Source organism: Apostichopus japonicus, chromosome 15 (genome assembly GCF_037975245.1).
Source record: "Apostichopus japonicus isolate 1M-3 chromosome 15, ASM3797524v1, whole genome shotgun sequence".
NCBI classification, from domain to species: domain Eukaryota; kingdom Metazoa; phylum Echinodermata; class Holothuroidea; order Aspidochirotida; family Stichopodidae; genus Apostichopus; species Apostichopus japonicus.
This window is the reverse complement of record NC_092575.1, coordinates 25,163,918-25,191,902: the sequence shown is the minus strand read 5'-3', so window position 1 is coordinate 25,191,902 and position 27,985 is coordinate 25,163,918. Positions and strand designations below refer to the sequence as shown.

At 37.5% G+C, this 27,985-nt stretch overlaps 2 protein-coding genes across 3 annotated transcripts; both read left to right on the top strand.

The window, feature by feature from the left end:
• Nucleotides 1-11,599: 11,599 nt before the first annotated feature.
• Nucleotides 11,600-15,176, top strand: LOC139980599 (allatostatin-A receptor-like). Of its 2 annotated transcripts, none has more exons than XR_011797599.1 (2): nucleotides 11,600-13,373; nucleotides 14,131-15,176. XR_011797599.1 is itself a non-coding variant. In XM_071992352.1 (2 exons), exons 1-2 carry the CDS (start codon nucleotides 11,899-11,901, stop codon nucleotides 14,141-14,143), a joined length of 1,044 nt encoding a protein of 347 aa, XP_071848453.1. In that variant the 5' UTR covers nucleotides 11,600-11,898; the 3' UTR covers nucleotides 14,144-15,176. The 2 variants fall into 2 exon arrangements, 1 of the variants encoding a protein (XP_071848453.1); XM_071992352.1 differs by having other exon boundaries at nucleotides 11,600-12,929.
• Nucleotides 15,177-25,368: 10,192 nt separating this feature from the next.
• Nucleotides 25,369-27,080, top strand: LOC139980598 (allatostatin-A receptor-like). The gene has a single exon (XM_071992351.1). It carries the CDS (start codon nucleotides 25,690-25,692, stop codon nucleotides 26,737-26,739), a length of 1,050 nt encoding a protein of 349 aa, XP_071848452.1. The 5' UTR covers nucleotides 25,369-25,689; the 3' UTR covers nucleotides 26,740-27,080.
• Nucleotides 27,081-27,985: the final 905 nt, after the last annotated feature.

The following is a 27,985-nucleotide window of genomic DNA, read 5'->3' as shown; positions in this document are numbered from 1 at the left end:
AGTATGTGAATCCAAATATACTGAAATGTTTATGGTTTTGGTTTTCCTTTTGGCACTGCTGGCGTTCTGATGTACCGTTTCATGTGAGGTTTGGTGAGGTAAAGACAAAGTGTGTTTCCACGGCATTGGACATTTTTTTTACAAAAGTCTTTCTGTGGTGTCTTATATTAGTCGACTTCCGGTTGCTTTTTGGAAAATGGCTGCTTCATTCATAATTAGTTGACGCGACAAGTACTTAGGCCTACTCCAGTTGTTTTACTCTATAGAAGTGTACACCAAGCTATTGTACAGTGTCCAAGTACCGTCACAGATCTCTGGTTTAACCCGTATTTTAACGCACAATAGCGTTAGTTAAACAAAGTACTAGGAATAATAATAATTAGTCCTATAATGCGCAAAATCCAACAACGAGTTGCTCAATGCGCTTTACCGCTGATGACAAGAAAAGAAAGATAGAAAAAGAAAACATATAATAACAATGTGAAACAAAGATGACTTTAAAGACAATGCTTAACCTGATCCAATGAGTCAGTGGCGTAGGAAGGTACTTTTGAGTGGGGGGGGGGGCTGAAGACTGATGGCCGGCCTGGGGGAGGGGTCTAAGGGGAGGGGGTGTCCCCCTCCCCCTTTGGATTTTTTTTGTATTTCCAGGTGGCCTAAGATGCAATTTGGTGCAATATAGCACACTTCAACTCCCACTCCATTTTGTAAAGAATTTTGCATTTTCACCTGGCCTTAAATGCAATTTGGTGCTCCAAATGAGATTTTTTTTCTCATTTGGAAATGAAAAAGGGGTTTTCTGACTTGCGAAGCGGGGGGGGGGGGCGGAATGATACTTCCGCCCCCATATTTTTCACTGGGGGGGCTGGCGCCCCCCCAGCCCCCCGGTTCCTACGCCCTTGCAATGAGTACAGAGGCCTAATATATCTACCGAGATTGAGTTTTACAAACGAGGGCAGCATAACGAAAGCCGCGATTCCCGATTGTTTTCAAACGAGACACTGGAGCATTAAGTTGGTTAAGATGTTTTGATCTAGATGACCTATTTTTAGTTTCTTGAAGTAAGATATCACATAAGTAAGTTGCCATAGCACGGAAGGCCAGGATGAGGATTTATAAATGTATGCCTAGATGTAGGCCTATCTGTAACCAATGCAGCTCTTTCAGTATTGGAGTAATGACAGGATATTTATTCGCTCTGTGAACACTTCGAACAGCCGTGTGCTGAATTTTTTGCAGTCTAGATAATTGGGTAGAAGGTGCATCAGCTAGTTAAGAATTTATGTAATCAAGCCTACTGGACTGCGTGAAAAAGTTTTTTTCAGTTTTAGTCTATCAAGATATTTACGAAGCTGACCCACTTGTCTACTATGATACATATGGTAACATATACAACATGCACGGTAGCATACAATATCCTTTCATGATAATTGTCGCTTTAAACATGGGATCAGCTACTACTCTCTAATGCACAGAATAAGGTTTGTGTAGTCACCATGGTAACATGCATTAATAAATATAAATAAATTTAAAAAAAAACTATATATATAAATATATATATATATATATATATATATATATATATATATATATATATATATATATATATATATAATAACGGAAAAGCTGTTAAACAACTATGCTGCATTTAGAGAAAGGCTGGATCTCGAGTGAGATACAATAATTGAATTAGGTAAGTGATAGGAAGTAAAAAAGCCAATGTTTGGTTTTTGCAGAGCTTTCGAGCAAAAATAGCTCTTTTTCAGTGCATGATCACCGAAAGTGACAAGGAGTAGCAGGAATTGAAACTATTTTATAGAGAAGATGTCGGCATGGTTGTAAAGGCAAAGCGACTTACTGATTTCTGCTGAATTGAGCAGAAGTTCTAGAAATTCGGATTAGTTTAATCCGCGTCGGATTATTTTAATCCGATTCCGTCGTAATTGTAAAGGAATTGTTTTGGTTTATCTGGGACGGCAAATCATTTCTGATGTTTAAACCGAATGGTGCCGTGGTCTTTAGGTTTAGTTCCCAGAAATTTTCTTTCATTTTCCTAGATTTATCTGTCCAAGAATCGTTCTGGTCAATGGCAATAACACGCAAATTCTCAATTGAATGATTTTGGAGATTGAAGTGATTTGCAACAGGTTGGTAGATCTTTTTTGTTTTGATCGCCGATCTATGTTGTGTCATTCTCATTCTAAGAGTGTTTTTTGACTCTCCAATGTATTGTAAGTTACAAATATTGCAGTAGATGAGGTAAATGACATTTTTGGATAGGCAGTTAATTTTGTGCCGAATTTGGAACGTGCGTTTGGTTTGGTTGCTCTAAAAGGCCCCGGTCTAATCGACAAGTAAGCACGTTTTGCAATTTTGTGTACAGGGCGATGATCCTGTAGTTTCTGTTTTGCTTTCCCCTAATGGGGTGTCATCCCGAAAGGCTGCCCGAACTAAGATATCCCGTAGGTTGTTGGGTCTTTTAAAGGCGATGACAGGTAATTCTGGGAATACTGATTTCAGGCGTTCGGTGCCTTGAAGTAGGTGAAAATTCTTCTGAATAATATTAGCCAGTGGTGGGAGACCAGGGTGGAATTCAGTAACCAATGGTACCCTTTTGGAACTGGTTTGACGAGTTTTGTACGTCAATGTTTCGGTACGGGGTTTGCTTTTAGCCTTTTTGATGGCATTTTCAATAGTACCCCGAAAATACTGTCTGTTTAGGAGGTGCTGTGACAGTTCTTTAGCGCGTGAATCAAAATCGACTTCAGAGGAGCAAATGCGTCGAATGCGCAACGCTTGACTGTACGGAATATTTCTGGTACAGTGACGTGGATGGCAACTGCTTGGTAAGAGGTAGTTGTGCTTGTTCGTGGGTTTATTGAACAAGTCTGTTTTGAGTGAACCATTTTGTAGGGTCACAGTGGTGTCCAGGAAGTGAACGCCATGTCCAGAAAAATCAGCAGTGAATTTGATAGTGTGATGAAACGAATTTATGTCATCAATGAAGAGTTTTAGATTTGCCTCACCATGGGTCCATATCATAAAGATATCGTCAATGTAACGTAACCACGTGTGTGGTTTCAAGTTTTGTCGAGATAGAAATTCTTTCTCGAGGTTTCCCATAAAGATGTTGGCAAAAGACGGTGCCATTTTGGTACCCATTGCGGTGCCATGAATTTGGAGGTAGTGTTTGTTGCCAAATACCAGATTATTGTTGGTCAAGATAAGTTGCATTAATTCGGCCAATTCTTTCTTCGTGGGGGTTTTGCCACGTTTTGGTTTGAATGCTTTTCTGCAGGCCGAAATGCCCTCTTCGTTAGGGATATTCGTGTATAACGAAGACACATCCAAGGTTACTAACAGAGTAGATAAGGGAAGATTTTTTATTTCCCCAATTTTCCGGATGAAATCCGTAGTGTCCTGCACATAGGACGGTAGGGCCGAAACAAGAGGTTGGATGAGGAGATCCACGAATTTGGAAATATTTTCAGTCGCTGTACCATTTCCCGATATTATGGGCCTCCCGGGATTGCCTTCTTTGTGATTTTAGGCAGAAAATAAAAGCGACCAGGCTTTGGGTCGTTTTCCAGGAGGTTTTGGCCTAACTTGCGGTCAATGGAACTGTTAGAGACTATCTTTTGGATGACTCTTTTCACGTTTGGTGTGATTTCTTGAGTAGGATCAGAATCTAGGAGTTTGTAGTGTTGAGGGTTGCCGAGTAGTCTGTTGGCTTCCTCTCTGTAGAATTGTTTGCCCATAGCGACAATTGCAGAACCCTTGTCGGCTGGCTTGATGACAATGTCATCGCGCTTCCGGAGTTCATGAATGGCCTGTCTCTCAGCTTTGTTGAGATTGTCGCGGAAGTCTGGGGCTGAGGTCTGTGTTTTAACATCCTCTTCAATGGCCGAAATAAATGATTCAAGAGGCGCACAATGGGCTTTGGGTGGATTCCACGAGCTTTTTGGCTTAAAATTGGAATGCAAGTCGTTGGTTTGTTGCGTGGTGTTATTGCCATTTTCGTCGGCCAAAAATTCACGGAGACGTAAGCGTCGATAGAACAGATTTAGGTCAAGAGAAAGTTTCTGAGCGTTAAATTGCCGTGGTTTAGGGCAAAAATTTAGACCTTTGGAGAGTAGGTTTGTTTCTCCTGCCGTGAGTTGGCAATCAATTGTAACAACTGCACTTTTGGTGGTGTTGCATGCGGTCTGTATCTCTTTCCGGCGGAATCTGCGACCCCTGGTTCTTTTTGAGTTTTCAAGTTGGGTTTCACCAGAAGACTTAACGTGACATTATCCCTCTTCATTTTGTGACATTGTCTTGAAGCTAGGGTATGTGAGAGGTTCAAGCAAATTTTGGAGATGGAGTCAAGATTTCTTTCGAACTCGTTCTTGGGGAGTTCTTTTTGCAGTTTTCTGGTTTTGGAATCAATTTGCTGGCTAAGTTCGTGAATGGTTTTGCGAAAAATACTTATTTGCACAGCCATTAATTCAAACCAAGCATTCTTAAGGATTCCTTTCCAATTGGCAAAGCTGTCGCTATCAGAAAGTGGTCGCTATCAGAAAGTTGTATATATATATATATATATATATATATATATATATATTTGAAAAAAACTTTCTAAAATAAACAGCTGACAGATTGCTTTTTCTGTCATAAAAATACAAATTAACTAAATTATACTGTTCTAATGTGACAATTAACTCCCTCCTTTAATAAAATGTGTCTAACACATTTATACATATCTCACATTAGGATATTTATTTCAGCCTATCCTGTACTGAAATCTCCTTCAACTTCCTCTGCTTCTCCCTAAGCTTCCTGAAATCACACATTTCCATACACTATTGGAAATGAACTTCTTACAGCTCTTTGCTGATGAAGGATAAGAAATTGGCTTGCATTATTTCTGTACTTCTACTCAAGTAGTCAGCCCCTACATTATCGGCTCCCTTTATCACTTGGATGCGGTAACGATATGGCTGTAATGCCAGTGCCCACCTTATTATCCTTCCATTTGCCACTTTGGACTTTCGAATGCATGTCAATGGTTGATGGTCTGTCTCTATTACAAATTCCTTGCCATAGAGATATGGCTCAAACTTGAGTACAGCCCAGACTACGGCCAAACATTCTCTCTCCATCACTGAGTATCTCATTTGACTCTTGTTCAGCTTTTTGCTAGCATAGGCTACTGGAAATTTTTCACCCGCAAACTCCTGAAGAAGGATCGCACCAACTCCTGTATCAGATGCGTCTGTGTAAATTCTCTGTGGAGGTCAGGGAGCTGAAGTATGGGGAGCTTGCAAGCTTACTCTTCAGTGTTTGGAACGCCTGTTCCTGGCTCTCGCCCCATCTAATCACGTTTGGTTCCTCTTTCTTCGTACAGTTAGTCAGTGGTACTGCCACGGCTGCGAAGTTTGGTACAAACTTCCTGTAGTAACCTACCAACCCTAAGAATGATCTCACTTGAGTCTTATAGTTGGTCTCTCTGCTTGCTGAATGGCTTTAATTTTGTCAGGTTTGGGCTTTACTCTACCTTCTCCTATAATATGTCCTAAAAATTCCACTTCATTGTACCCAATGAAACATTTTGTAGGTCTAGCTGTCAAGTTGGCTTTCTTGATTCTTGTGAAGACTTCTTTTACTCTCTGGAGATGTTCCTCCATGGCTGAGTGTGTATCAGGATATCATCAACATAACTATGGACATTCTCAATTCCTTTAAGAAGCTTCCTCATCACTCTGTTGAATGTAGCACCAGTATTCACAAGACCAAATGGCATCATATTGAACTCGTATAACCCATCATGAGTCACAAATGCTGTTAATGGTTTCGACTCTTTTGTCATTGGGATTTGCCAGTAACCTTTGCTCAGATCGATTTTACTGAAGTAGCAATCCTTGGATAACTTTGCAAAAATCTCTTCCTGGTCTGGAACAGGCTCAGCATCAAACTCCGTGATCATGTTAATTTTGCGTGTGTCGCAACAGGCCCTCAAGGATCCATCCAGTTCTTTAATACTACCAACGGACAAGCGTATGGACTTTTGCTGTGCGATATTACGCCCATCCTCAGCATACTTTGGATCTCCTTGCGGATATCATCTCGAAGAGCATGTGGTATTGGATAAGATTTACTCCTTATAGGTGTTGTATCGCTGACTTTGATGACATGTTCACCGAGCTTTGTCTTCCCTGGTAGGTCAGTCAAACTGTCTTCAAACTCTGTCAATATTTGTTGTACCTGTTGAGTTTTTGTTTTTCCTAATTGTCCGCTGATATTCACATCAGTACTTCGCTCTTTCTGAAACATAGGTGGAAGATGTATAAGATCATCTGTGGAAAATGATTTGAGTTCAGATATACCAGATTCCTCTTGTGGTTCATCTTCTAGAACCGATGTGCAGACAACTTCATACATACTTTGTATTGGTATCTCGAACACAGTGGCTGCCACTTCACGTCTGTTATATTTCTTTAGCAGGTTGGCGTGAAATGTTTTGACCCTATGGCCAAAGACTATTTTGTAGTTCATTGTACCAACTTTCTCCACTATTGGAAATGGTCCCTTCCACTGCATAAGTAGCTTGTTCTTATCAGTGGGGAGAAGGAGGAGGACTTCTTCTCCTACTTTCATGTTTCTTACTCTTGCTTTCTTGTTATAGTACGTTTTGTACCTTTGTCTATACTTCTTGAGCTCCTCACGTGCTAGTTGACATGTTTGCTCCAAACTTTCCTGTAAGTCCAACACGTACTGGTACACAGTCTTCGTCTCACTTACTTCTGATTCGCCGGTCCATAATTCCTTAAGAATCCGTATAGGACCACGCACGGTCCGCTCATATAGCAGTTCAAATGGCGAGAAGCCTGTGCTTTCCTGTGGCGTTTCCCTGTACGCAAACAATAGGGGATCTATATATCTATCCCAATCTGTAGGCCTTTCATCACACATCTTCTTTAACATTGCTTTCAATGTGCCATTAAATTTCTCTACCAACCCATTGCACATGGCATGGTACGGAGTCGTGGTTAATCGGCGAATTGACAATAATCGGCTAACTGTACAAGGTAGCATAATTAAGTATATATACAAAAGAAACATCACCAGGTCAGGGCAAAGTTAATATAATACAAAGGTACAGGGTAGCATAGCATAGCTAGTGCACACAAAAGAAACCTACCAGGGCAGGACATAGTCAAGATGACAATGCATTGTATTGCCAAGTTATACTAATTGATGCACTAGTAATTATGCGTGACATCACATCCAGCCATTGAAGTGAGTGTTGGATAAGATTTTTATTCACTCTCCAAAATACCATCATCGGATTGAGTCCTGCTATATCTCTTAGCTGAAAAAGACGGAGCTACAGTAGTGTGATTTTCATATCATGGGGCACAGGATCCTATATACAGGATACCTGTATTGAAGCCTGGGCTAGTATATTGTAATTTATATCTGGCATTTAACTGTGAAATCTGAAAACACAATTATTACCTGGAGACTCCAGATTCATTCAATATGTAGTGTTCTGGATAGGGCAGCTTGTCGGCAGCGTTGGAATGAGAGTACATTACCTGACCGGATAAAATATAGCTGTATTGCAGAGCTCGTCTGACAGTTTAAAAACTGGCACCATTTGCCACTCTCCTCACATTGAATCGAAGACTGGAAGCTTTTGAGGATAGTTTGAGGATAGTTTGAGGATAGATTGAGGATAGTTTTTTTCACCGACTTCGACTATAACACCTACCACAACCTGATATCAGCAACCGCATGTCAACAAGTATTGTCAACATCTTTAGGCAATATTCATCATAGTGACAACTCAGAATTCATTTTTTTAAGATAAATGTTAAATCAGATTTTCATGATGTAAAGGGGGGAATGCTCTTCAGACTAGAAGAGGTAATCTCATTCTTTTGTAGAGAAAAGAATATCCTATAAATATATATTAAGACTAAATTTATTCGTACCAGTTTGCTCTCTCGCAATTGAAAAAGATCCAAGGGTATCAAAACTTCGGAAAGTCTTAAACTTTTCAGTAGTTAAGCTAAATCTAGCATATGTCATCCTCTGGTAAAGATTGCGCCAAACCAATCCGTTATCTCTAAGTATTCGGAGTCATATGTGTTCTTGATCAGTATTACAGAGCGTTGTGACTTTTATTTTCCATGTTCCTTTTTTTTATTATTTTAAGGAGAAAGTTCCTCCTCAATAAATACATATTCACTTAAGAAGTTGAATTTATAAAACTTGTTCTGTATCATTAGTTGGTTGGAGTATTTCTTTTTTTACATCGCATATTGATTTTGTATAGCCGCTAGGCGAATGTGTCGCATTGCCACTTGCATTCTTTTTGTGGGTGACAATATATATATATATATATATATATATATATATATATATATATGTATATATATGTATATATTAGTTTTTTAATTTATTTGAAAAATTTAAAAATTATAAAAATGAAATTTTGTCGTAACTTAAACGTTTTTAATCATAGACTTGTTGTATCGATTAATCAGCACATGATGGATATGAAGACTTCATGTTGCCATCAATTAAATTAAATTTTCTTCGTAACTGAATTTAAGGGATTTGTAATTTCAGTTAATATACATAACGCTAAATGATATTAGATATCTGGAGAAGACATAATAAATTGCTAATCCGAATGCCAATTTAATTAAGGTATAACCTCTTGTTGATTAAAAATATATCATCCTCAAAATAATCACTTTAAGTGTGTATAACCATATATACTCGTTGTAAATGATTCTTGTTTCAGTTTAATTAAGTCTTCTGTTTTTCTTCTTTTTTTTATGTTAACATTTTGATGTCTTTTCCATGTGACACAACGAATGGATTGGCTCTCAATTACAAAATTATCAAGGATGAGTATTCTAAATAGAGGGATGGCTTTCACTCTTATTAAAACTTAAGTAACAGCTTTAGGTAACCTTAGATGCACAATTTGCGGGTGCTTTCACTCACATTATACTAGACCTGTGGAAAAGACAGAACTTCGACCCTCCTAGAGAGAATGATGTTATGGACTCCCTAAAGGCGACACAAACCCAACCATCATTATTGGTCTTTGTGATAGAGATAACTGTCATGAACAGATTTCCAAAGCAGCTAAGAAAATCCTTATTCCGCTTGTTAGATATAACATATTTGGTGTTTCTGCACACATAAGGCTTGATCAAGTCTCAATATGACCATCAATTAACCAATTTGTTTCAATTGTTTTTGTTTGTTTCTTCTTTATGTAATTCAGTGGTTATTTTTCTGTAATGGAGATGGGTTTTGCAAATTCTGAATTCAAAAACTATTGAAACTCTTAACACCGCCTAATGACGTCATTGGTCTGATTGTCGTCAACACTGATATCATTCGAGTCACTCCAAGATTAATGTATGTCGTCCAGTTACAGAGATGTTGACAATTGACAATTCATAATCATGGACGCTAAATGTCAATCTAAGAGATCGACTTCGGTCAGCTTGTGGCTTTGCATGATAAGTCAATGAGGCTTCTTCGCGAGTTCCTGCTTGCAGGAGGATCTAAAATACATACATACATACACGCGTACATACCCATACATACACACATACACACACATACAAACATACATACATTGTACCTTGACAAAATGAAAAGAAAAGCAAAGAAAAAGTAACAGGGTTTGAGACCCTATAGCTACATTTAGATTTACAAAATGACAGCTTTCGGAAGGTAAGGTAGGATATCTCTATGGCAACTGGGAAATTAACATTATGAATTGAACGAATTGAGGTGGTACTTGTTACTAGATGGGAAATCATACAACATTAGTCATATGTTATGCGTCAAATGAAATGAGAACGATGCTATCAGCATATCCACCTAGATATCCTACATCCTGTTCCCGCTTTCTATACTGTACAGTAGTCTATAGGCAAACCAAGGAATTCGAGCTCACCTGTAAAGTCGTACTTGTGATAGACTATATAAGACTTTTTAATCGTGGACTGTTTAAGAACTAAATAAATTGCAGAGGAATTGTACATGAGAAGTGCAAATTGTAGGTAATCCCAGGTACATTACGTACTAGAATTAGCCCCCCCCCCCCCCGAGAAAGATAGAATGTGTATCTGATAGAAGAGTTCGTGATCTCTGCTGCTTTTTTCAGCTATCGGTAGACACTAATATAAAACCACCAATGAGGCAAGGTTCGCGTTTTACGCCGAGATCGGCGTTTCATGATATCTATTATTCCGTCGTAAAGGCTGTAATAAACTAAACAAAAACAACCAACACAATCGAATGGAATGTAATGCAATACAATACAATGCAATACAATACGAATACAATACAACACAACACAATACAATAAAATATAGTACAATACAACACAATGTAATGTAATACAATACAATTCTAGTCAATACAATACAATATAATACAATGCAAAACAATACAGTACAATACAATTGAAAGCAATACAAGACAAGACAAAACAATACAGTACAATACAATACAATGCAGTGTAGTGCAGTGCAGTGTAGTGTAGTGTAGTGCAGTGTAGTGCAGTGCAATCTTTTTAGAAGAAGTTGAGAATTTAAGTCGCATCGTTGCTTAAACAATATGTCTTTCTCCCTTCTCGCTTTTCAAGTTCATATGAGGGTGTACAAACTGACCAAAATCGAACAACCCTTATTGTGCATAGTTCGTTGTTAAAACGAAAGCACCCCCCCCCCCTCCCCCGCTCCCCTTACTGCTTTAAGCCAAGCCCAGGAGACGCTTGGGGTGGGAACGGAGGTACAGTAGTCGGCCTTTTCAGAATTGTTTGTAACAAAACTAAGTTGCAAACATCGTTTTTGCTCAAACAAGGTACCGTTGATACATCATTAACACTGCACTTTACCAATGTTTTTATTTAATGCATCGATATTCAGCTGTAGTTACTTCGATTTCTACCAATATATTTTCTCCTGTCTCCCTCTAACGACAAACCGCATGATGGTATCATTAAATGAATGATTCCCTAATAATATTTACAAGACTCCTAATATGCTGCAAATGTGACAAAAATGGGCGTTCTGTTTTACTTGATTGATCTTTACAGCATGACAGTATATTTGAAACCGGACTCGAACGTGTTATACCTGTTAAGTTTTTCCACGTATTAATATATGATTAATTTATTGTAAATTTAACTACTCGTGTCCCTTGTTTATACTCATTCTTGACGTGTTCTTGGTAAACTAAAAACAAATTATTCAATTTTAAATTTTATTCGAGTTCGCTCCAGTTACGTTTAACGGCCTTCTATTTTAAGATCGAGGGAGGCGTTTAGTTAGACAAACTTAGGAGGAGTTTATCTCTCAGTTGTGTGAAGTGAGAGCTGATTTTCACAATACAGCGATACGCGAACGTTTCACTTTCGCTTTTATAGTGTATTCTATATTTTCATCCACGTCTTTCATTGTTTCCGCTTTAGTCACATGACATCGAGGCCTGTAGGCAAATACAAATAATATATATACATATATATATATTTATATATATATATATATATATATATATATATATACTTGTCATATTATCATTATTTCATTATGATCTTATGGAGCACCGCATTTGAGATATTGGTTTTTCACATCACATTAACAAGTGTTGAGTTTTTATAATACGATTAAGGCATCGTGCCTGTTTAGATGTGTACTACTCCGTGAGGAGGTGCTAATGTGCATAATGTATATATGCCCGGTCGCGGTATTATGTTGTTCTAAAGTGCTTACTCAAACAATTCCCATTTGAGTGTAGCCAAAGGTCGTTTATTTGAAAGTGGTACAAAGTTTCCATAAATTCATTTCTGACTTCCTCACGTGACCTCTGTAAGGCAACATGGTTCTCTCAACACAGAATCAAAACACCACTATAGTGTCGTATACAACGGACCACGGTGATGTTACAAGCGGCAAATCAGTGGTTATGGACGTGTTATTCACATTAATCGCAACGCTAGGAATATCGGGAAATGCTCTTGTTCTTTTTGTGTTCTACAAAGTCACAGAACTTCGTATTTTCACCAATATATTGATAGCAAATCAATCGGTTGTGGATCTGGCCACCTCTTTACTCCTGTTGTTCACGTTCGTTCCACCTAACATTGAATTTCAGCATCTACATTCAAATCATTCGTTTCTAGCACATTTCATCTGTAAAGTTTGGGCTTCTGAGTTCATCTATTGGGCAGTTATTAAAATTTCTACCACGAATCTCGTCTTCCTAACACTGGAGAGGTATTTTGCTATAGTGTATCCTCTGGAATATCGCATCAAAGCTCAGAAAAGGACAGCAGTTATCGTCTGCCTCGCGGCATGGATCATCGGTACTTCAACCGCAGCTTATTTCCCTATCACTCATTACGTAGACGGTGATTGCGAATGCACAAAGGTTTCTTTATCGACTGGCGCTAGTGTGACTATTGCTTTACTCGCGTTTCTGAGTACCTATGTTTTCCCTTTACTAATAATGATGTTTGTCTACGTGTCCATATTCTGTGTGTTACGACCTAACAAGGTTTTGTCGTCCCTCACGCAAGTCACATACACTGCATCCAGTTCGGAATCGACCGCGACGAGGCGGCTAACTCGCGGGCGGCTAACTCGCGGGCGGAAAAACGTCCTGATGACGATGGTCCTCGTGTGTGTGGTATATGCAATCTGTTGGACACCTGACCAAGTACTCTATTTATATCATAACTTAATCAAACATCAAGACTGGTCACTGCCATTGCACAGGATCGCCATTTTATTGGCTGCGAGTAACGTCTGCATAAACCCATTTATTTACACCTTGAAGTACAGAAGTTTTCAGAGAGGGCTCAAAAAAGTTTTTCATAGATTTTCCGCTACCAGGTCGGATACATTGAGGTAACCGAATATCTTCAACGTAAATTTAGAGAATTTGTTCTCGTGTAAGCAGAGCTGGTGACGCAGATGATATAGGCTAGAAAAGTAATAAATATATACTGGCAAGTGTACAGAGCAATGTTGTGCTTTAAAAACAAAATAATAAATGCCAGCCTATTGTTATGTCGAGAAGAGAATGGATCCTGCTAAATTAATCGTCTCCCCTGTACCTAGATTTGTGTCGTCACTAAGATCAGATTTGTGCAAGAATTAATTTGTGCATACGATGTTCCTCGTATGCGTGGTATATACAGTCTGTTGGACACCTGACCAAGTACTCAATTTATATCATAACTTAATCAAACATCAAGACTGGTCACTGCCATTGCACAGGATCGCCATTTTATTGGCTGCGAGTAACGTCTGCACAAACCCATTTATTTACACCTTGAAGTACACCTTGAAGTAAGTTATGATACCTTATTTACACCTTATTTACAGTACCGTATTTACACCTTGAAGTAAGTTATGATGTAAACTGCCTTTTACAAAGGCAGATTACGAAGTTTCATAAAAATATTGTGTTTACCGACAAGACTGTACATCGACTGTTGTTTGCAATATAAATGTATTTGTTAAAATGTCACCCAGTTTTCTTGCACCAAACGTACCTAAATTTGAATTTTCATAATATTGAATTATTTTCTTCGTCGAATTCAATTTCAGAAATGCATATGTTTTACGTAGTATAATTTCGCGATACTTTTCTGAATGATTTGTTAGAAATTTGATCATATGTGATGACAGAATTGGCAAGTAAGTTATCTAAATATAATGGAAGAAGTTTTGGTGATTTTCGTAACCGCATCACTGCTCGTAACCACCGTTTTAGCGCCGTCTCGGAAAATGCACAGAGACGGGAATAACCAGAACAGAAAATAAACTAATATATTGAACTGTCATATTCTTCTTTTCAGAAGTTAGAAATTAAATAATTATCTAGCTAAGTACATCTAAACTTGGCAGACTTCTATCTCCAAAAAACGTTAATGTTCTGTTTTCTAATAAGCTATGAACTGTCCACTTGAGAAGGCCTCTTTATATCTGGAAACTGGAGATTCATATATAAGGTATACCCTAACAAAAGATGGTAGATTTATTTTTATTTTTATTATTTGTAACCTTCTTGATTTTTCTTTCCTTTTTTTTACAAACGTTTCAGTACAATATCATGAGGAAACAGCCAGTGCTACTAATGTGGATGCAAGTAGTAGTGGTCTTGGTGCAGTTAAAAGCCTGGATAGAACTAATGTCAGAAGGACCTTACCGACTCATATGGAGAACATCGCTCCATCAACGGGCATCGCTTCAGTACAATGTCATGAGGAAACCAACAACGCTACACATCAAGTTGATTATGTCGTAGATGTTGGTGCATCAGCCCACGAGTCCCAAGCCATTGCTGCAGTTGCAGAATGCGTCACTAATGTTCAGAATGTGACATTACCAACCACCTCAGTGGAACACGATGCCTTAAGTGGTCTGGCTAAAATGGCTGAGCAAGCTGAAAAACTTGTGAGAACTGCTATCATGAAAGGTAGAAACAAAGATGAATTTTAAGACAATGCTTAACCTGATCCAATAAGTACAGAGGCCTAATATATCTACCGAGATTGAGTTTTACATACGAGGGCAGCATGCATGACGAAAGCCGCGATCCCCGATCGTTTTCAAACGAGACACTGGAGCATTAAGTTGGTTAAGATGCAGTATATGACCTATTTTTAGTTTCTTGAAGTAAGATATCACATAAGTAAGTTGCCATAGCACGGAAGGCCAGATGAGGATTTATAAATGTATGCGTAGATTTATCATTTAGGCCTATCGGTAACCAATGCAGCTCTTTCAGTATTGGAGTAATGACAGAATATTTATTCGCTCTGTGAACAATTCGAACAGCCGTGTGCTGGATGCTTTACAGTCTGGGTAATTGGGTAGAAGGTGCGCCAGCTAGTTAAGAATTTATGTAATCAAGCCTACTGGACATTACTGCGTGGATAAGTTTTTCAGTTTCAGACTCACTTGTCTAATATGATACCTATGGTTACATATACAACATGCACGGTAGGCTACCGTGCATGTTGTATATCGGTAGTATACAATATATTCCATTGGTCGCTTTAACATCGGACCAGTTACTACTCTCTAATGCACAGAAATAGGTATGTGTATTCACCATGGTAACATGCATTAATATATATATATAAATAAATAAAATTATATATATATATATATATATATACATATATATACATATATATATATATAGCCTATATATATATTTATACATATATACATATATATATATATATATATATATATATATATATATATATATATATATATTATAAAAATGAAATTTTGCCGTTTAACGTCTTTAATCATAGACTTGTTGTATCGATTAATCAGCACATGATGGATATACAGATTTCATGTTGTCATCAATTAAATTAATTAATTAAATGGTCGCTTTAACCATGAGATCAGCTACTTCTCTCTAATGCACAGAATTAGGTATGTGTATTCACCATGTTAACATGCTTTAGAAATATAAATAAATAAATAAAAACTATATATATATATATATATATATATAGGCCTATATATATGTATATAGGCCTATATATATATATATATATATATATATATATATATATATATATATAGTTATGTAACCCACTTATTCATCTACCCTATTTCGTAATATAAGTTACCATTCAAGTCTCCGAGTCTTCCAATTGTTACGATCCCAGATGTGCTCACGCGCTCTACATAACTGGAACTCGCCAACAAAGTGTTTCTGCGGACTTCATGAATATTCATAACTTACTGGAACATTCCTTTACACTCCGGGTATAAAAGCCACAGACGCACGATTGAGCGCTCTCTCCGTTTTCTCCGTTCGTTCCGTTCAGAGGTTGTCGCCACACCTCTGATGGTTCCTTGGCTTGATTACTGTGCCCATTTTAAACACAGTATATATTTAACTCTATACTTTTGTCGGAACTCTGACCTACTCACTCTAATGGATTCTCGTCGCTCTACCTGAACTTTATCTACATCCAGCCGAACTGCTTCTAATGCAAACCTGGACACTATCCGCCTAGCACTAAAGTAACTCAAGAAATAAACAGAAACTCTCCAAGTCCAGAAAGACGTTAATTGAATTAAGAATCTATAGTTACGTATTATGTTCATATTTATACTTTGTTCTGCCATGTAAATAGCTTATTAAATGCTTTAAACTTACTTCCATCCTCGTGTTCTTCTTTTTATGTCACGTGATCTGTTCTCCACATTAAGTCTGAGAACGGTCACGTAACATAATTGGGGGCCTGTCCGGGAATTCGAATTAGACGAACGTCCTTAATTCAGACATTCATTATGTCTTTCGATTTGAAAAAGTTTATCGATACGCCATCTATTGATGAGCTCAATTCTCTTAAAAAATCTGACATTATTCAGGTTGCCAAACATTTTCACGTTGACTTTAAAACGAACATGAGAAAGGATGAAATTAAGAAGTTAGTAGCAGAACATTTGGTTGATGAAAATAAATTAGAGGAATCGGAACTTGGGGATTTGTCCTATGTGAGCTTTAGTCAGGGTGCAAGCACGTTAGAGTTGAGAAAATTAGAGCTACAACTACAAGCCCAAAAAGATATTAAATTGATGGTAATTAAAATGGAGAAAGAAATCAGATTGAAAGAATTAGATTTAAAATCATCGGCTGCAGACCCTGGCTCACCCATTTCCCTGGTTTCTGGTTTACACATTAGTAAATATTTGTCTTTAATTCCTAAGTTTAAAGAAGTTGATGTAGACAATTTCTTTTGTCATTTTGAGATACTGGCGCATTTGTTGTTATGGCCAAAAGATAAATGGGTACTGCTGATTCAAAGTTCTTTTGTTGGCAAGGCACAAGAAATTTATTCTGCATTATTTGGCAGATAGCCTTGATTATGATATTGTAAAAACAGCAGTTCTTAATGCATATGAACTTGTACCTGAAACGTATAGGCAAAAGTTTCGAAATTGCAAGAAACAACCAAATCAAACTTATGTTGAATTTGCTCGGGTGAAAGAAAATCATTTCAACCGCTGGTGTTCTTCTAAAGAGGTTCAGGAATTCGAGGAACTGAGACAACTTATGCTGGTTGAAGAGTTCCAAAACTGTCTAAGTAACGAAATTAGAGTTCACCTTGATGAACTCCAAGTTGATTCTTTATCTAAAGCTGCTGTAATGGCAGACGATTATACCCTCACTCACCAATCTTTTAGAAATGTAACAAATAAGTCGCATTTTAATTATGTTAGGGCTAGTAATCCTTCCCAGTCGTATGATTCTGTTAACAAACGGCAATCATACCCAAGTCGCAGTAAAGACGACTATGTCAGCTCTAACAGGGTTGACCCTGGTGTACCTGTTTGTGGTTATTGTCGTAGTAAAGGTCACCTAATGGCAAATTGTTTCAAATTGGCTAGAAAGAGAGAACGGGAGAGGGAAATGTCACCAAATGCATTAGCAATTGTAGATAGATCACCCCATAAGCTTGTAACACCTGTGAGAACTGACAAAATTACTAGGCGTACTAATGAAATCCAAGACGAATTTTTACCATTTGTCTCTGAAGGTTTTGTATCTCTTAACGGGGATCTCCCGCCTGTGAAAATTAGGGTATTACGGGACACGGGTGCTGATCAATCTCTGCTATTGGAAGGCATATTGCCACTGTCTGAACAAACATCAGCTGGCGGAGATGTATTGCTTCAGGGGGTGGGGTGTATTTCTATTCCTGTGCCAGTTCATAACATCCATCTTCAATCAAACATTGTATCGGGTATGGTTATGGTGGGTGTTAGACCTTATCTTCCTGCAAAAGGGGTGCAGTTTCTAATGGGCAATGATTTGGCAGGTGGAAGAGTAATAGTCAATCCAATTGTCACTGACAAGCCGAGCACTGGTGATAACACAGAGCAGTTACAGAAAGACATTCCCTATCTCTTCCCTGCATGTGCTGTGACTCGCGGTATGTCTCAAAAACTTCAAGAAGTTTCAAATTCGGATCATTCTTCCTTTTCAAACGAGACTAACTCCAAACATAGGGAGTCTCCTAAGAAATGTCCTCCAAAAGAGGCTTTCCATAATTCCCAAGCGGAATTTAATTTGGCTGATACCTTTTTGGGTCGCCTTTATAATGATCCCGACCCTCCTTTGGGTCCCCTAAGTTCGTTACCAAACGGTGCGAACCCAGAATAGTCAAACTCTGTTCCTTTTGAGGAGTTCTCTTCTGATTCCCTGTCAAGAGAACAACTCCTGTTAGAGCAGGAAAAAGATCCTGAACTAACCTTGCTGTGCGACAAGGCAATCACCGAGGACGAAGCAGAAAACGTCCCGGTTTGTTTTTACCTTAAAAAGGGTATATTAATGAGAAAGTGGAGACCACCAGATGTATCCGCCTTTGATGAGTGGCGAGTTTATCACCAAGTAGTCGTTCCTAAAGTCTATAGGTCTGATGTATTAAGTTTGGCACATGAGACGCCTTTTTCTGGTCATCTTGGCGTTAACAAAACATACCATCGTGTTTTGAATCACTTCTTTTGGCCAAATCTTAAGATAGATGTTTCTTATTTCTGTAGAACATGTCATACATGTCAACTAGTGGGTAAACCGAATCAAACAATCCCACCAGCACAACTTAAACCAATTCCCGCTTTTGAAGAGCCTTTTAGTAGAGTGATCATAGATTGCGTCGGTCCTCTACCGAAAACTAAATCTGGTAACCAGTATATGCTTACTATAATGTGCGCATCGACAAGGTTCCCCGAAGCTATTCCTGTTAGGGATATTAAGGCTATTAGACCGTGTGTAAAGTTTTGATTAATTCTTTACTTTGGTTGGTTTACCAAAGTGTGTTCAATCCGATCAGGGTTCAAATTTTATGTCAAGAGTTTTCCAACAAGCTATGTATCATTTGAATATTAGACAAGTTACATCTAGCGCTTATCATCCACAAAGCCAAGGAGCGTTGGAAAGATTCCACCAAACATTGAAAAGTATGATTAGGACATATTGCTTTGAAAATGTAAAAGATTGGGATGAAGGTGTTCATTTCTTAATGTTTGCTGCCCGAGAGTCAATTCAAGAGTCATTAGGGTTTAGCCCGTTCGAGCTTGTGTTTGGTCACAGAGTTCGTGGTCCACTAAAAATGTTGAAAGAAAAGTGGATGTGCGAGACAGAAGACCTGAATATTCTTGATTATGTCTGTAAGTTCAAGTACAGACTTCACAGAGCATGTGAGATTGCCAGAGAAAACCTAAAGAGTGCTCAAAATAGCATGAAACTTAAATATGACAAACGTGCGGTAGATAGATCATTTTCACCTGGAAACAAGGTATTAGTGTTTTTGCCAGTTCCTAATTCACCATTGCATGCTCGATATTTTGGCCCTTATGTTATTCACAAAAAGGTGAGTGACACTGATTACATTGTTTTGACTCCGGACAGACGTAAATCCAAGAGACTGTGTCATATTAACATGCTTAAGAAATATTACGAGAGAAACTCTAAGGATAATAGTTTCAAGATTACGTCATCAATTGTTACTTCTGAAGTAGATTGTGAAGATGAGGTCGAAGGTCAAAATGTTCCAGAAATGTGTATTAAATTGCAAAATTCTGATGTAATGTCAAACCTTGATAAGAAGTTATGCCATTTGTCAACTGTTCAAAGTGAGCAAATCGGTTCATTATTGCGAGATTTTTCACATCTATTTTCAGACAGTCCGACCAGGACTAACCTAGTGTGTCACGATGTTGATGTGGGTGATTCGAAGTCAATTAAGCAACACCCATATAGAATGAATCCTGTAAAATCTAAGCATCTGCGTGATGAAATTCAGTATATGTTGAAACATGATATTATTGAACCTAGCGACAGTGAGTGGTCTTCTCCATGTATTTTGGTTCCCAAACCAGACGGAAGTTTTAGATTTTGTACCGATTATCGGAAAGTAAACACCGTTACACGGACCGATTCATACCCCATCCCTATAGAGTGGATGATTGTATTGATAGAATTGGTAATGCACGGTTCGTAACGAAGTTTAACTTGCTAAAAGGGTACTGGGAAATACCACTCACTGATCGAGCTAAGAGAGTGTCGGCATTCGTTACACCCGATGGGTTATTTCAATATAAAGTAATGCCGTTCGGAATGAAGAACGCTCCAGCGACATTCCAACGTTTGTTAAACAATATAACTGCCAGTTTAGAAAATTGTGAAGTTTATATTGATGACATTATTGTGTATAGCAACTCATGTTATGAGCATGTAACTCGTATTAGATCACTTTTTGAGAAGTTAACTGAGGCAAATCTTACTGTAAATCTTGTCAAAAGTGAGACTGCACATGCAAATGTTATTTTTCTAGGTCACGTGGTTGGTCAAGGCGAGGTAAAACCCGTCAAGGCCAAGGTTGAGGCTATTGACAAATATCCCGTCCCAGCTACGAAAAAGCAATAATGCGATTTTTAGGTATGGCTGGGTACTATAGGATATTTTGTCGGAATTTTTCCGATGTTGCTGCTCCGCTCACGAATTTATTGAGTAAGAGCACAAAATTTGTTTGGACAGAGAGTTGTCAAAATGCTTTTGATAAAATCAAGGCAATCTTAATGAGTTCCCCTGTTTTAAGAGCTCCAATTTTTTTCTAAGCAGTTTACGTTAGCAACAGACGCAAGTGTTTTTGGTGTAGGCGCTGTTCTCTTACAAGTCGATGATCACGGTGTCGATCACCCAGTGTGTTATTTTTCTAAAAAGTTCAATTCACATCAAAAGAATTATTCCACCATTGAGAAGGAAGCTATATCTTTGTTATTAGGACTTCAACATTTTGATGTATACTTAGGCACTACTTCATTCCCAATTATCGTGCTAACTGATCATAATCCTTTAACGTTTTTGCAAAAGATGAGAAACAAGAATCAAAGATTGATTCGATGGAGCTTATTTTTGCAACAGTATAATTTATGTATTAGGAACAGTAAAGGAAAAGAAAATGTCATTCCAGATGTATTATCAAGAGCATAAAATGCATTCGAATATTTATCTTCTTCAATGTGTAATTCCTTAAGAAAGGATCTTCATATGTATTAAAGCTTTGTTCTATGGACCAAACCTTTTCCTCAGGAGGGAGAGTGTTATGTAACCCACTTAAGTTACCATTCAAGTATATATATATTATATATGTTATATATATTATATATAATATATAATATATATATAATATATAATTGAAATTGTTATGTGTTGGAAAATCCAGAACAGTTGGAAAACTTGCAGCCTCCACCGGGATTCGAACCCGGGCCTCCCGCTTTACATACAGATACCCTAACCACTAGGCTATTGACGCTGATTGCATGTCCAGAGGTTCGAGGTTAAGGAATGTCGTAATTCCACTGTAGGCATTTGTCACGTGTATCGAACAATACTAGTTCTGTTTTTGGTGACATATTTTGCCTTACTCTAGAGATCAAACTTGATGCTAACCAACTCGAAATCATTTGTGATTTCTAAAGCAAGATTTAGAAAGATTTACTTTGAACAGATTAATGAATGGAGGTGTATGACAAAGGAAAATGAATATGTGTGTAACTGAAATTGTAATGTGTTGGAAAATCCAGAACAGTGAAAAAAAACTTCCTCCACCAGGCTCCACCTGGATTTGCACACGGGCCTCCCGCTTTACATGTGGACACACTAACCACTCGGCTATGGACGCTGATTGTATACAGACCGCTTTTTAATCTGACAATTTACACAGAATTACCACTTTTTCATAGGCAAGCCGCAAACAAAAATCCACAATGATTAGAGAAAAGCATAGAAATAAGATATGACTCATAATTGAAAAATAAGGAGTTCAGAAATATATTGGAATATATGGAAATATACAGCAATACTTGGCAGTCGAAGGTCCCATGCGGGGGGCCGAAAATTCCAACATATTTTCGAAGACAATACTCCTTATTTGTCAATTATGAGTCAAATACATTGCATAAACAAGACCCAATGATTACTGAATCATTTTCGATCTGCAGAGCATATATATATATATATATATATATATATATATATATATATATATATATGCATATGCTCTGCAGATCTATATATATATATATATATGTGTGTGTGTGTGTGTGTGTGTATATATATAAAGTTATAAAAATGAAATTTTGCCGTAACTTTAACGTTTTTAATCATAGGCTTGTTGTACCGATTAATCAGCATATGATGGATATGAAAATTTAATGTTGTAATCAATTAAATTAAATTAAATTTTCTCCTTAACTGAATTTAAGTTATTTGTAAATTCAGTTAATATACATTACGCTAAATGATATTAGATATCTTGAGAAGACGTAATATAGTTTATTTCTAAACCGAATGCCAATTGAATTAAGGTATATATAACGTCTAGTTGATTAAAAATATGTTATCCTCAAAATAATCACTTTAAATGTGTATTACCATATATACTCGTTGTAAATGATTCTTGTTTCAGTTTAATTAAGTCTTCTGTTTTTTGGGTTTTTTTTAAGATTGCATTGCACAATTTCATATATATTGACACTTTGATGTCTTGTCCATCTGCAGGCACAACTAATGGATTGCCTCTCAATTATAACATTATCAAGGATGATTATTCTAAATAGAGGGTTGACTTTCACTCTTATTAAAATATAATTAACAGCTTTAGGTAACCTAGGTGCACAATTTGCGGGTGCTTAACTCACATTCAGGGGCGTAGCCAGGAATTTGCCAAGGGAGGAGCGAAGATGTCGAAAAATTTTCAGAGCCGTACATACGGCATTTCATACTATCTAAGCGTAGCGCCACGATGATTGGCGCGAAGCGTACAAGAAAATTTTGGCTGAAATTGCCTCCCAGATCGCTGGAAATGGCACTTCCCAGGCCTTTTAAGTTGCATCTTAGCATTTTCTCTTTTGAAATTACTAGCGATATCATAAAAACATTAAAAAAAAAATTTAAAATATGCTCAAGGGGGGGCGGCTGCCCCCTTCGCCCCCCCCCTTGGCTACGCGCCTGCTCACATTACACTAGACCTGTGGAAAAGACAGAACTTCGACCCTCCTAGAGAGAATGATGTTATGGACTCCCTAAAGGCGACACAAACCCAACCATCATTATAGGTCTTTGTGATAGAGATAACTGTCATAAACAGATTTCCAAAGCAGCTAAGAAAATCCTTATTCCGCTTGTTAGATATGACATATTTGGTGTTTCTGCACACAAAAGGCTTGATCAAGTCTCAATATGACCATCAATTAACCAATTTGTTTCAATCACTTTGTATGTTTCTTCTTCATGTAATTCAATGGTTATTTTTCTGTAATGAAGATGGGTTTTGCAAATTCTGAATTCAAAAACTATTGAAACTCTTAACACCACCTAATGACGTCATTGGTCTGATTGTCGTCAACACTGATATCATTCGAGTCACTCCAAGATTAAAGTATGTCGTCCAGTTACAGAGTTGTTGACAATTGACAATTCATAATCATGGACGCTAAATGTGAATCTAAGAGATCGACTTCGGTCAGCTTGTGGCTTTGATAAGCCAATGAGGCTTCTTCGCGAGTTCCTGCTTGCAGGAGGATCTAAAATACATACATGCATACACCCATACACACATACATACACACATACATACACCCTTACATACACACACATACACACATACATACACACAACCTTGACAACATGAAAAGAAAAGCAAAGAGAAAGTAACAGGGTTTGAGATCCTAGTGATTTACAAAATGACAGCTTTCGGAACGTAAGGTATGATATCTCTAAGGCAACTGGGAAATTAACATTTTGGATTGAACGAATTGAGGTGGTACTTGTTACTAGATGGGAAATCATACAACATGAGTCATATTGTTATGCGTCAAATGAAATGAGAACGATGCTATCAGCATATCCACCTAGACAGAAATTACATCCTGCTTCCGCTTTCTATACTGTACAATAGGCAAACCAAATAATTCGAGCTCACCTGTAAAGTCGTACTTGTGATAGACTAGATAAGACTTTTTAATCGTGGAATGTTTAAGAACTAAATAAACTGCAGAAGAAATGTACATGAGAAGTGCAAATTGTAGGTAGTCCCATGTACATGCATGACGTAGCAGAATTAGCCCAGTCTATCCCCCGAGAAAGGTAGAACGTGTATCTGATAGAAGAGTTCGTTTCCTCTGCTCTTATTCAGCTATCGGTATAGACACTTATATAATACCACCAATGAGGCAAGGTTCGCGTTTTACGCCGGGATCGGTGTTTTTCATGATATCTATTATTCCGTCGTAAAGGCTGTAAAAAAAATCTAAACAAAAAACAACAATAAAACACAATCGAATGGAATGTAATGCAATACAATATAATGCAATGCAATGCAATACGATTACAACACAACACATTACAATACAATAAAGACAATGCAATACAATACAATACAATTCAAGACAATACGATACAATGCAATGCAAAACAATGCAATACAGTTGAAAACAATACAAAACAGGACAATACAATACAGTACAATACTATGTAGTGCAGTGCAATCTTTTGAGAAGAATTAGTTGAGAATTGAATTCGCATCGTTGCTTAAACAATATGTCTTTCTACCTTTTTTTCCGCGCTTTTCAAGTTCATTTGAGAGTGTACAAACTGATTTCTATTAATATATTTTCGTCTGTCTCCCTCTAACGACAAAACCTGGATCCGCATGGCATCATTAAATGAATGATTCCCTAATAATATTTACAAGGCTCATCATATATGCTGCAAATGTGAAAAAAAAATGGGCGTTCTGTTTTACTTGATTGATCTATACAGCATGACAGTATATTTGAAACCGGACTCGAACGTGTTATACCTGTTAAGTTTTTCCACGTATTAATATATGATTAATTTATTGTAAATTTTATGTTTACAACTACTCATGTCCCGTATTTATACTCATTCTTGACGTGTTCTTGGTAAATTAGAAACAAATTATTCAATTTTAAATTTTATTCGAGTTCGCTTCAGTGACGTTTAACGGCCTTCTATTTTAAGATCGAGGGAGGCGTTTAGTTTGACAAACTTACGAGGAGTTTTATCTGTCAGTACTGTAAAGTGAAAGCTGATTTTCACAATACAGCCATATACGCGTACGTTTTCACTTTCGCTTTATAGTGTATTCTATATTTTCATCCGTCTTTCATTGTTTCCGCTTTAGTCACATAACATCGAGGCCTGTAGGCAAATGCACATAGTATATATATAGGCTATATATATATTTATATCTTTATATCTTTATATATGTATATATATATATATGTTTGTCGTGTCATCATTATTTCATTATGATCTTATGGAGCACCGCATTTGAGATATTGGTTTTGATTTCACATCTGTTCACATTAACAAGTGTTGAAGTTTGATAGTACGATTAAGGCATCGTGCCTGTTTAGATGTGAGGAGGTGCTAATGTGTATAATGTGTATATACCCGGTCGCGGTATTATGCTGTTCTAAAGTGCTTACTCAAACAATTCCCATTTGAGTGTAGCCAAAGGTCGCTTATTTGAACGTGGTACAAAGTTTCCATAAATTCATTTCTGACTTCCTCACGTTACCTCTGTAAGGCAACATGGTTGGCAACCAGGAATACACGGTTCTCTCAACACAGGATCTGAACACCACTATAGTGTCGAATACAACGGACCACGGTGATGTTACAAGCGGCAAATCAGTGGTTATGTACGTGTTATTCACATTAATCGCAACGCTCGGAATATCGGGAAATGCTCTTGTTCTTTTCGTGTTCTACAAAGTCACAGAACTTCGTATTTTCACCAATATATTGATAGCAAATCAATCGGTTGTGGATCTGGCCACCTCTTTACTCCTGTTGTTCACGTTCGTTCCACCTAACATTGAATTTCAGCATCTACATTCAAATCATTCGTTTCTAGCACATTTCATCTGTAAAGTTTGGGCTTCTGAGTTCATCTATTGGGCTGTTATTAAAATTTCTACCACAAATCTCGTTTTTCTAACACTGGAGAGGTATTTTGCTATAGTTTATCCTCTGGAATATCGCATCAAGGCTCAGAAAAGGACAGCAGTTATCGTCTGCCTCGCGGCATGGATCATCGGTACTTCAACCGCAGCTTATTTCCCTATCACTCATTACGTAGACGGTGATGGTGAATGCACAAAGGTTTCCTTATCGACTGGCGCTAGTGTGACTATTGCTTTAATCGCGTTTCTGAGTACCTATGTTTTCCCTTTACTAATAATGATGTTTGTCTACGTGTCTATATTCTGTGTGTTACGACCTAACAAGGTATTGTCGTCCCTCACGCAAGTCACATACACTGCATCCACTTCGGAATCGACGGCGACGACGCGACTGACTCCCCGGGAACGCGGGCGGAAAAACGTCCTGATGACGATGGTCCTCGTGTGTGTGGTATATGCAATCTGTTGGACACCTGACCAAGTACTCTATTTATATCATAACTTAATCAAACATCAAGACTGGTCACTGCCATTGCACAGGATCGCCATTTTATTGGCTGCGAGTAACGTCTGCACAAACCCATTTATTTACACCTTGAAGTATAGAAGTTTTCAGAGAGGGCTCAAAAAAGTTTTTCATAGATTTTCCGCTACCAGGTCGGATACAATGAGGTAACCGATTGTCTTCAACATCAATTCGGGGAAATGGTTCTCGTGTAAGCAGAGCTGGTGACGCAGATAATATAGGCTAGAAAAGTAAAATATATATACTGGCAAGCGCACAGAGCAATTCTGTGCGTTAAAAACAAAATAAAAAATGTCAGCCTATGGTTATGTCGAGAAGACAATGGATCCTGTTAAATTAATCGTTTCCTCTGTACCTAGATTTGTGTCGTCACGAAGATCAGATTTGTGCAAGAATTAAGCCTTTTTCAAAGGCAGATAACGAAGTTTCATAAAATATTGTGTTCTTACCGAAAAGACTGTACATCGACTGTTGTTTGCAATATAAATGTATTTGTTTTCTTTTTCTCTTGCACCAAACGTACCTAAGTTTTATTTTAATAATATTGAGTTATTTTCTTCGTCGAATTCAGTTTCAGAAGTGCATTTGCTTATCGTAGTATAATTTCTCGATACTTTTCTGTATGATTTGTAAGAAATTTGATCATATGTGATGACAGAATTGGCCAGTTATCTTAATATGGTGGACGAAGTTTTTGGTGATTTTCGTAACCGCATCACTGCTCGTAACCACCGTTTTAGCGCCGTCTCGGAAATTGCACAGAGACGGGAATAACCAGAACAGAAAATAAACTAATATATTGAACTGTCATATTATTCTTTTCAGAAGTTAGAAATTAAATAATTATCAAGCTAAGTACATCTGAACTTGGCAGACTTCTATCTACAAAAAACGTTAATGTTCTGTTTTCGAATAAGCTATGTTTTCAAGATATTCATATTGAAGGACGGTAACATGAAATACCCACGATATAAACTGTTAACATCATACATAATTAATGTAGGTCACCAAGACTTTACAACATAGAAATAATAATGTGTAGTAGGCCTACCGTGCACCTGATTGCCAAACTTAGTTACTTTTGTAACTCAAGATTATTAATCACACCTATACAAAATTGATAGGATGTTCATGAGGAGTGGTCACCAAGACAACCTTGTATCTTGTATCTTGTTTTGTAGAAATATTTCTTACACCTATGGGAATAAATGATTACAAAATTATAAGGATAAAATAAAGATATTTTTAGCTGAAATTCCCTGATTACGTCATCCAGCGATTCAGTAATCCTTGGGTCTTGTTTATGCAGCAGTGTCCTCTTGAGAAGGCCTCTTTATATCTGGAAACTGGAGATTCATATTTAAGGTAGCCTAACAAAAGATGGTAGAAGAGAAAA